Here is an 11274-nt window from a genome sequence, read left to right as displayed (position 1 = left end):
CCCCCCTCCCCTCCCCATATTCAAGAGAAGACAAATCCTAACAATATCCAAACCCCCCTTTTTGTGGAGGGGGAGGATCTTAAAAATAGCAACTGATACATCCCTAACTTTCCAGCCCGGAGAAGTGGGTTGGGTTGGAGGGGGGTGTAGAGCAGTGTGGAGTTTGTAACGGGGGGGGGGGGAGATCTGCTCCTGGCAGAGCCAATCCCTGCCCCTTTGCTATCCATAGCGCCCAATCCACAGCTCCTGAATTATCTCAGGGGGCGATTGGGAGCCAGTTACTCATCTCATCGTTGTATATGGTCACAGCGCAGGCATTCCTGGGAGTCCTTCCTCCTGACGTGGAACAAGGGGGTGGCTGGTTGGTTGGTTGGGGGGCGAGGGGTGGGGTGGGGGAAAGCTTTTTAAAAACCCCTCCTTTGCGCCGGACCTTCCACTTTTGAATGAGCCAGGAAAACTTGCAACACACGCCCTCTTTTCTCTCAATCTCTCTCTCCGCTGTCCTCCCTGCCTGTCTTTCCTCTCTTCTCTTCGCTTGCCTCCGAAATCCCAGCTGAAAGGAAGAAGGAATCAGAAAAGGGAAACAAAAGAAAATAGCAGCAGCCCAGCCCGCTTTTGTGGATTAATTTTCTCCACCCTCGCTGATCCGTTTTCTGGATACTGTTTTCACCCTCTTCGGGGCGAAGCGCCGCGCCTCTGGATTTTGGGAAGGAAAGTTGGAGACCCTAGGAAGAAACCCCCCCGCCCCCCAATTTAAAACAAACAAGGTGGGTTTCGAGCCCTTTCTTCCTCCTCTTCGGTCTGCTCAATTTCACCCCCCCCCCCGCTAGTCGATCCCAACTCGCCGCGAGCAACTTCTTGCGCCGCTTGGATTTTGGTCTCTCCTCGTCCCTTTCGCTCGCGCTCCTTCGCTCTCCTTTTTCGGAGCTGCTCTCTCTGAACGGACAGACCCGCTTCCTTCCTTCCCGAAACAAAATAACAATCATTCAGGATGAATAGCAACAGTTACTACGACCAGGCCCCCCAAACTTATTATCAAGAGGAGCAGGAGGAGATGCCGGCCACCGAGAAAGACCTGGCCGAGGACGCGCCCTGGAAGAAGATTCAGCAGAACACTTTTACGCGCTGGTGCAACGAGCACCTCAAATGCATGAACAAGCGCATCGGCGACTTGCAGAAGGACCTGAGCGACGGCTTGAAGCTCATCGGTCTCCTCGAGGTCCTGAGCCAGAAGAAGATGTACCGAAAGTACCACGCGCGCCCCAACTTCAGGCAGATGAAACTGGAGAACGTCTCGGTGGCGCTGGAGTTCCTCGACCGGGAACACATCAAGCTGGTCTCCATCGGTGAGTTGCTGGAGGAGGGGGACGCGCCCTGGCAGGAGGAGGGGGCGAGGGTGGGGGATCCCCCCCGGGGGGGTAGTTTTCCAGCCCCACATTTCTACGCGCCCCACTCCTCACTAGCGATCAAGGGGGTGTAGACCCGGGAGGAGGCGCGCGCGCGCAGGGTCTGTGTGTGTGTGTCTGTCTTGGAGAGGGGTGCGTGGAAAACGGTTTGGCAGAGGAAGGGGGTTTGTGGCTGCGTCTTCCGGCGTTACACAGGTCTCTTGGTCTGCGAGAGCTAAGGGCAAGGGCAGCAGGCGCCCTCTGTGCCAACTTTCACACGCCTGCTGGAAACTTTTCTCCGCCTCCAGGCCTGTGCAGGGAATTCAGAATGGACATCTGGTTGTTGCTGTTGTTGTTTAAAAAAATCTTAATGGTATTTATGGTGTGGTTTTCTGTGGTTATTGCTGCGAACCCCTTTGATATATATTTTTACGGCACAAATATTTTATTTATAAACAGACAGGTATTAGCGCTGGCTTCTCACTGCCCAGTTTGCATGTTAGGTTTCTTGCAGAAAAGGACAGCTGGCAGCTTTTGGGGGAAGACTATCCTCTGATGGGCCGCCAGCTTCCCAGGTTACACAGAGCACTACTTAGTCCCGGCCGAGAGAGGGATTACACGGTTGCATACGCAGCTGCTGCTGCTGCTTAGTCGGTCCCAGAGAGGCGGCGCTTCAAAATACACTTTATCGGAGCAGCTTCAGATGGGATGGAAGTTCTCTGGGTTAGACAGAGTTCCTCTTGGCCGTGGTCAGGGGCAGCAATGGATTCTGGATTCTGCGGGAAAGTTGGTCTTTCCTGCTTGTGGGTCTTCTGATGTCAATATGAATCTATTGAAAATACACTGCTGCGTTGAGAGATTTTGTGGTTGTTTGCTCTAGAGAACGCAATAGCACAGTTGCTGACAGGGGTCTGCAGATAATAAACACTGCTTGCCCATTCGCAAGGCCAGGATCAAGATGTTACTATTAGTACATAAAGCCCTTCACAGCTTGGGACCAGTTGACTCTCACTAGACCAGTTTGATCTGTGGAAACTAGCACCATCAAGGGTGCCACATAATATTCAGACCACAGTGGAAAGAAATTCCCCTTTTTATGAAGATTACCGGCTCTGGGATCCCACATCTAATTCTCCCCTGGTCTCCTCGCAGGCCCAAATAGGACTAATTTAGCCAGCTAGCCCTGGTGATCATCTAATGTTTATTGGATGGATTTCCCCCCTAAATTGATGTTTTAATTCTGATTTTATTGTTATTCACATTTTATACTGTATTTTATGCTGTTTTTTGTTGCATCAGTTAAGTGTGGTGATAAGAGCTGCCTACCTTTCAGGGTTATTGTACGCACACATCCTGTATCCTCTTAAACGTGCTTGTGGGAAACAGGGTTATTGGTTTGTAGTTCTCATTCTTGCTTTTGATGAGGGGTTTTGTGTTTCTGTCTTGTGTTTTTATGCTGCGAAACTGCCCTGAGATCTTCGGATGAAGGGTGGTATGCAAATCTAATTAAAAATAACAGAAGATTCCTGGGCTGCAGGGAGCTGGACAGGGTGACGCTCGTGGTTCTATGATTATATATTGCACAAAATACTATAGAGCTGCAGTTGTCTAACAGCAAGAGGTACCTGGTCTCCCAGAATGGGGAGATACAAGTTCCTTGGCTATTGCAGTGTGGGGCAGAAGAATTCAGAATATGAGGGGCTTCTGAATCCTGGGCCTATGCGGATGATGATTCCCTGCTCTCTCTTATTGCAGAGGCAGGAAGGTTTTACATACTTCCCCTTGCTGATTCTGAACTTCCCAAGGCTTAAGCCTTAAGCTTTTTTCCCTGGCAGCTGTAAAGTGTAGTGGTTCATAATAGTAATAATAATAATAATAATAATAATAATAATAATAATAAATTATTATTTATATCCCACCCATCTGGCTGGGATTCAACAGCCACTCTGGGTGGCTTCCAACAGAACACTAAAATACAATAACCTATTAAACATTAAAAGCTTCCCTAAAGAGGGCTGCCTTCAGATGTCTTCTAAAAATCTAGTAGTTGTTGTTCTCTTTGACATCTGGTGGGAGGGCGTTCCACAGGGCGGGCGCCACCACCGAGAAGGCCCTCTGCCTGGTTCCCTGTAACTTGGCTTCTCCCAGGGAGGGAACCGCCAGAATGCCCTCAGCACTGGACCTCAGTGTCCGGGCAGAACGATGGGGGTGGAGAAGCTCCTTCAGATATACTGGACCGAGGCCGTTTAGGGCTTTCAAGGTCAGCACCAACACTTTGAATTGTGTTCGGAAACGTACTAGGAGCCAGTATAGGTCTTACAAGACCGGTGTTATAAGGTCTCGGCGGCCGCTCCCAGTCCCCAGTCTAGCTTAGAGTGTCAGACTAAAACCCGGGTGAGACCAGGGTTCAGATCTCCACTTGGCTTCATGAAGCCCCCTGGGGTGTCCTCTGGGTGCGGTCACTGCCTCTCAGCTTGGCCTACCTCGCAGGGCTGTTTTTGGGATTAGAAACGAGGGGAAAGGCAGAACCATGTAAGCCACTTTGAGCTCCTGGGAGAATAAAGTGGGATATAAGGTAAATGCAATGAATCGTTTGCCCAGCCGAACTTGGGCTTAGAGACCGAGCTAAGTCGCCCCCACCCCCTGTAATTATGATTATTATTGCCACTGCTGTGCTTATTAGAGTTGAATAAACCGAAGGCTTTCCTCTGACGCAAGCAGCTTGCAGTCTAAATTTGCTACCAGATAGCACTGGATTTAGGAGGTTGCGGGAAGTTCCCCCACACAAGGTGCTGAGCCGAGGGGTGCACAAAATGATGATGATGATAATGATAATAATAATAAAGGTAAAGGGACCCCTGACCATTAGGTCCAGTCATGACCGACTCCGGGGTTGTGGCGCTCATCTCGCTTTATTGGCCGAGGGAGCCGGCGTACAGCTTCCGGGTCATGTGGCCAGCAGGACTAAGCCGCTTCTGGCGAACCAGAGCAGCGCACGGAAACGCCGTTTACCTTCCTGCCGGAGTGGTACCTATTTATCTACTTGCACTTTGACGTGCTTTCGAACTGCTAGGTTGGCAGGAGCAGGGACCGAGCAACGGGAGCTCACCCCGTCGCGGGGATTCGAACCGCTGACCTTCTGATCGGCAAGTCCTAGGCTCTGTGGTTTAACCCACAGCACCACCCACGTCCCAATAATAATAATAATAATAATAATAATAATAATAGCAGCTATATTTATATGGGCACTTCCTGAGAAGTTCAATAGAAAACCAACTGTAGCCAAAGGAATTAGTGTGAAAATAATAAATATTTAAGGTGGGGGTGCCAAATTTTGTCCTCGCTCAGGGAGCCATATTACCAAAGTCTGGCCCTGTTCTGGATCAGGCCAGAAGCTCATCGGATCCTGCCTCCTGTTCTTACAGCAGCCAATCGGATGCCCCAGTGGGAAGCCTTGCAAGTAGGAAGTGAGAACAACAGCCTTCTCCCACTTTTGCTCCCAGCGTTTGAAATTCTCCAGGCGCATTTTGCACCTGGCTTTCGGTCGCTTTCGGCTGAGTGAAGATGCCTGGGGGCCAGGATGGTGCCTGAATTCTCCACCCCCTGGAGGTGCATGCCTGGGGGGTCCTTGGACCGGGACTGTTTTCACACCCTCATCCCACACCCTGCATAATTCTATCCGTTCTATTTTACCTGCACAATCGGAATGAATTTCAGGAAACAAAAACTCACTCTCTGCGCAGTCTGTGCAGGAGCAGTGAACCACCTTAGAGTAATAATAATAATAATTTATTATTTATACCCCGCCCATCTGGCTGGGCTTCTCCAGCCACTCTGGGCGGCTTCCAACACAATATTAAAATACGGTAATGCATCAGACATTAAAAGCTTCCCTAAACAGGGCTGCCTTCAGATGTCTTCTAAAAGTCTTGTAGTTGTTGTTCTCTTTGACATCTGGTGGGAGGGCGTTCCACAGGGCGGGCGCCACCACCAAGAAGGCCCTCTGCCTGGTTCCCTGTAAGAATGGTTGCCTCTAGTCTTCGCTGACCCCACCCCACTGCCCTGCTCACGGTTGGGAAGAATATTCCCATGTTATGAATGGTCCGTGTCCCCATTAAAAAAAAGATGTCAGATGTCTCCACCCCCATCATTCTGCCCGGACACTGAGGTCCAGTGCCGAGGGCCTTCTGGCCGTTCCCTCATTGCGAGAAGTGGGGTTACAGGGAACCAGACAGAGGGCCTTCTCGGTGGTGGCACCTGCCCTGTGGAACGCCCTCCCTTCAGATGTGAAGGAAATAAGCAGCTATCCTATCTTCAAAAGACATCTGAAGGCAGCCCTGCTTATGGAAATTTTTAACACTTAATGCTGTATTGTTTTTAACACTCGATTGGGAGCTGCCCAGAGTGGCTGGGGAAACTCAGCTAGATAATAATAAATAAATAATAAATTATTATTATTATTATTATTATTATTATTATTATTGGCCAATATATATGTGGATTGTCCCTGGATCAAGCGACTTTTCTTCTCTGGGCTCTCAAAGCTTTTAACGGAGCTCAAGGTTGTCATCTGATCTTGCCAGATGTTTAAGTGACAATTAATCGCAGTCAGTCCATCATTTGAAAAATAAGAGCCTTGCCCCCAAATGGCAACTAGACATTCTGTTTTGGCAACTGCAACTTTGGCTTATGGAACCGTTTGGCTCCAACTTATATATCTGAGTTTCTAAGACTGCTTGTTGAGAGACGCTGCCACTTCCAAAAGTGGAGGGGAGGGCATAGCCTTAGTGCCTTGTAGCCACTGACCGGCATATCGTCCAGAATTCGTCTATTCCCTCTTTTCAAGCCATCCTTGTCAGCGGCCTTCGCTCCCACCTTGTGATAAGCGGAGGGGGAGACTGGGGTCAGGCTAGAAGGAAGGAACGGGAGAGGCGAGAGATGAATAGGCTATTTACACGACTCTGTGCCAAGATCAGCCAAATCCAGCAGCCTGAATAAATAACACAAGGAATAATGATGTTTCTGCGCATATTTGGACTCCGTCAACAATTTATTTGGCTTGGCTTCAGTCGGTCACGGGGTTGGGGGTCTGTGTATAAGCGTCTCTGCAGACTATTGGTCCCCTGCAAAAAAATTAACTACCCTACTTTCTTCCTGGCTTCCGACTTTTGCAAGGCACCCTTCCCAGGTTTGAATGCCACTCTCCTGCAACCCTGAGGGCTAGTAACTTAAAACAAGCAAACCCACACGCAGACGACTCGTAGAAAGCTGATATTTCCAGGGTGGCAGTTTTGGCTGCCAAATTTCCCTTGGCCCACAGGGGACAAGATTTCAGTGTCTACTAGGTGGGATGTTTGTCAAGGATGTGGTTTCCTGATTTTACAAGAGTGTACAACCTTACAAGAAAAAAGATTCCTTCCAGTAGCACCTTAGAGACCAACGAAGTGTTATTGGTATTTGTTATTGGTATATTGTTATATATGGTATATATATATTTATATATGTTGAATATGGTATATTCCAGTAGCACCTTAGAGGCCAACTAAGTTTGTTACTGGTATTTGTTATTGTTATTGGTATATTGTTATTGTTGTTGTTGTTTTTTGCATGCACACAAAAGCTCATACCAATAACAAACTTAGTTGGTCTCTAAGGTGCTAATGGAAGAGACAGTCTGTGGGCAGGAAGGGTCTCATCCTGCGTACCAGATGGCGCTGGCAGACAGCTGCCCTGGACACAGAATTGACCTGCACCTCCATGGACAGCTGTGAATCCAAAATGACTCCCAGGCTGTGCACCTGGTCCTTCAGGGGCACAGTTGCCCCATTCAGGACCAGGGAGTCCCCGACACCCGCCTGCCCCCTGTCCCCCCAAAACAGTACTTCTGTCTTGTCAGGATTCAACCACAATCTGTTAGCCGCCCTCCATCCTCCAACCGCCTCCAGACACTCTTCGCCTCTTCATCACTTTGCTCTGCTCAGTCTGCTTTGCCTGTATTGGCATTTTTTGCGGGGGGGGGGGGTGGCGGGGGGGAGAGAGGGAGGGAAGGAGAGGAGCTCTGCCAAACATCCCTCTCTCCCTTTGAAAGGAAATGTGCTGGACTGTGCAGAACAGGATGGAGAGAAGCCAAGCGGCTTGGTGGGCAGGGAGACCTCAGAAGGCTGGACTCCTGTCAACAAGAATTGTTCCCCTATGTTTTCCTTGGCTGGCGGTGGGGGGCAAGCGGAGGGAGGGGCTTGGGGGTCTCGAGTGCCCCTCTGCAGTCCCACCGCGGCTTGGTTTCTGCTCAAGTTCTTTTTTTATTTTTCAAAAACCTTAATAACAATAATAAGGTTTCTGCTCAAGTTCACGGGGAGGCAGCTGTGCGGTGCCAGCCTTGGTCCGGTGCCTCCGCGCCAGCCAAGTGTGGGAATTTCTCTCTTTAAGCATATTAGGGCCCCTGCACACAGCTGGCGCAACCGTCAACAACAAGCTGAGCCAGCAGCCTGGATCCGGCTGGAGGCGGCCCGTTTGGAGCACAGCAGCGCTGGGTTCTGAGGGATGCCAGTCAGGTGCATGTTGTTGTTTAGTCGTTTAGTCGTGTCCAACTCTTCGTGACCCCCTGGACCAGAGCACGCCAGGCACCCCTGTCTTCCACTGCCTCCCGCAGTTTTTTCCAACTCATGTTCGTAGCTTGGAGAACACTGTCCCACCATCTCGTCCTCTGTCGTCCCCTTCTCCTTGCGCCCTCCATCTTTCCCAACATCAGGGTCTTTTCCAGGGAGTCTTCTTTTCTCATGGGGTGGCCAGAGTATTGGAGCCTCAGCTTCACGACCTGTCCTTCCAGTGAGCACTCAGGGCTGATTTCCTTCAGAATGCATAAGGTGCGTAAGGGACCAGAAAGAACGGCCGACAAGTCACAGACTCCTTTACAGCGGTACCTCGGGTTACAGACACTTCAGGTTACAGACTCCTCTAACCCAGAAATAGTACCTCGGGTTAAGAACTTTGCTTCCAAATGAGAACAGAAATCGTGCTCCGGCAGCGCGTCAGCAGCAGGAGGCCCCATTAGCTAAAGCGGTGCTTCAGGTTAAGAACAATTTCAGTTTAAGAACGGACCTCCAGAACGAATTAAGTACTTAACCCGAGGTACCACTGTAATAATAATATAATAATAAATTTTATTTATAACCCTTCCTCCCCTTGGGACGGCTACTGAGCAGAGGGCGATGGTGCAAGCTGGGCACAATTGGTCCTGCTGTTTGCTATTTTATTGTTTAATAATAATAATAATAATAATAATAATAATAATAATTTATTTATACCCCACTGCCCTGGCCAGAGCCTGGCTAAAGGCGGCTAACACCAGTAAAATTACAATAAAACATAAGGGGGGAATACCCCAATTTAAAATACAGGTTAAAATGCAATTTAAAATGCAGCCTCATTTTAGTAGTAGCCGATAGATCAAAACCATAAGAGGAGGGCAACATAAGGGTCAGATTGAGTCCAAACTAAAGACCAGGCGGAACAGCTCCGTCTTGCAGGCCCTGCGGAAAGATGTCAAGTCCCGCAGGGCCCTGGTCTCTTGTGGCAGAGCATTCCCCCAAGTCGGGGCCAGTACTGAAAAGGCCCTGGCCCTAGTTGAGACCAATCAAACCACCTTGCGGCCTGGGACCTCCAAAATGTTGTCATTTGTGGACCTTAAGGTCCTCCGCAGGGCATATCAGGAGAGGCGGTCCCGTAGGTACGTGGGACCTAGGCCGGGAGCAGGATTTGAACACAAGATCTCTCGCTCCTCCTGTGGTTTCCAGGAAGTGTTGGAGCAGAGCCATCAGGCCCAGTAGCCGTCGATAGCCCTTCCTGAGCCACAAATTTGTCTCATCCTCTTTTAAAGCCATCCAAGTTGGTGGCCATCACCTCTTGTAGCAGGGAGTTCCACAGTTATAGCTGTGTCCTTTCTTCCATCTGTCCCGAATCTTCCAACATTCAGCTTCGCCGGGTGCCCACGAGAGAGGGAGAGAAACTAAAGCCACAGAATTTTGAGCTGGAAGGGAGCCCTGAGTCTCAAGTGAAAAGCTTCTGGGAAATGATATATAATGAGATGAAAAAAATGTTGAAATATACATTAATCAAGAAACCAGAAGAATTTTTACTGGGCATGGTAGGAAGTGATATAAACAGAAAAGAATGTAAGCTGTTTTTATATGCAACGATGGCAGCAAGAATATTATTAGCACAAAAATGGAAGCAAGAAGAATTACCGACGAAAGAAGAATGGAGGATGAAATTAATGGACTATGCAGAATTAGACAAACTAACAGGAAGGATTCGAAATCTGCGGGACCAGAAATTCACAGAAGACTGGTGTAAATTTACAGACGATTTGAAAAGTAATAGTGATGATCAAAGTACGTTTGTAGGTTTGCGAGAAGTTTTGTGAGGTGAATTATTGGAACTATTGCAAAAATGGATAAAGGGGAGGATGATTAGTTATGATAATTAAAGGCAATATGAATTGAAGAAATGCATAAGAAGTGGTTAAAACGGGGGATCATCAGAGGTGCTGATGGGAGTCCATAAAAAGATTGTGTAACTGGTGAAGTTTTGTGGTACAGTGGTACCTCGCAAGACGAAAAACTCGCAAGACGAAAAACTCGCAAGACGAAAGAGTTTTTCGTTTTTTGAGTTGCTTCGCAAGACGAATTTCCCTATGGGCTTGCTTCGCAAGACGAAAAACGAAAACATCTTGCAAGTTTGTTTCCTTTTTCTTAAAACCGTTAATACCCAGGGTGATTTCGAGGAGCAACTCATAGCACGCGGTGTGGTAGCCTTTTTTGAGGTTTTTGAAGACTTTGGTGATTTTGAAGACTTTGGGAAACCGTGCTTCGCAAGACGAAAAATTCGCAAGATGAAAAAACTCGCAGAACGAATTAATTTCGTCTTGCGAGGCACCACTGTATGTATATAATTCATATGTTAAAATTAATAAAAATTATTATTAAAAAAAGGAAGGGACCCTTGAGTCTCATCTAGTCTAACCCCTTGCCAGGCAGGAAGTTGGGGTCTCCTTCCCTCTGCAGCCATTTCCCAGAGTGCTGCAGTTAAATCCTGCCCCAGTGACCCGGGGCCGACGAGGGGGTTGGTCTGCATGACCTCTGCGGTGCCCACAGCGGTGGCATTTGGGCTTGGCGCCCAGTCCTGTCTTTGGAGCAAAGCGTCAGCTGGGGGGAATCAGTTGCTCTTTCAAGCCAAGCCAGGGCTCTGACCCTTTGCCAGGCGGCTCCTGACCAGCTCAGTCATTCCTGGCTTCGCTTGGGGGGAACGGCTGCTGGGTCTGCAAAAGTACTTCTGTGTGGGTCTCTCCTCCCGGCCCTTCGCCACCCTCCTCTCATCCTTTCTCTCTCTCTTTCTCCCCCTACCACCGCCTGCCCAGGCCTCTGATAAGATCACATTCTAGGAAGCAATGACCGCATCGGTAGCCCATTCCAAACAGCTGTTCCCATCTCAGCCAGTGCCAGGGTTAGGGGGAGGCGAAGGAGGGAGGCCAGGCCATTTTGGAAGCCCGGATTTTTTGGCCTCGAGATATATATAGCAGATACAGAGTAGAGAGCTGGACAAAGACAGCGTTCCAGTGTCCCTCTGCGGCTGTGAAAAAGGCGGATTCCATGTGATCCTTGGGAAAGGAACTGGAAACAAAACAGCGGCAGTCATAATCGCAGTTAGGCAAATCTGCGTTCAGAGCATAGCTGTCAACGTTTTCCTTTTTTAAAGGGAAATTCCCTTATTCCGATAGGATTCCTCACAAGAAAAGGGAAAAGTTGACGGCTATGATTGAGAGCCATGCGTACGGTTCCTGCTGCCTCGCCTCTGACAGTGGTACCTTGGTTCTCAAACGCCTTGGTACGCA

The 11274-nt window shown here is 49.0% G+C and overlaps 1 protein-coding gene across 4 annotated transcripts in view; it reads left to right on the top strand.

Annotated features, from left to right (window-relative positions):
• The first annotated feature begins 426 nt into the window (after window positions 1–426).
• FLNC (filamin C) overlaps window positions 427–11274 on the top strand; it is a 122687-nt gene continuing 111839 nt past the window's right edge. For all 4 annotated transcript variants that reach the window (XM_081022573.1, XM_081022572.1, XM_081022571.1 and 1 more), the window contains exon 1: window positions 427–1346. In XM_081022573.1, the coding sequence (XP_080878699.1) occupies window positions 992–1346 (355 nt within the window). In that variant the 5' untranslated portion in view covers window positions 427–991. The remainder of the gene's footprint in view (window positions 1347–11274) is intronic.

This window comes from Podarcis pityusensis (assembly GCF_964106645.2).
Source record: "Podarcis pityusensis genome assembly, chromosome: 10".
NCBI lineage: Eukaryota > Metazoa > Chordata > Lepidosauria > Squamata > Lacertidae > Podarcis > Podarcis pityusensis.
This window is presented reverse-complemented; position numbering and strand designations above follow the sequence as displayed.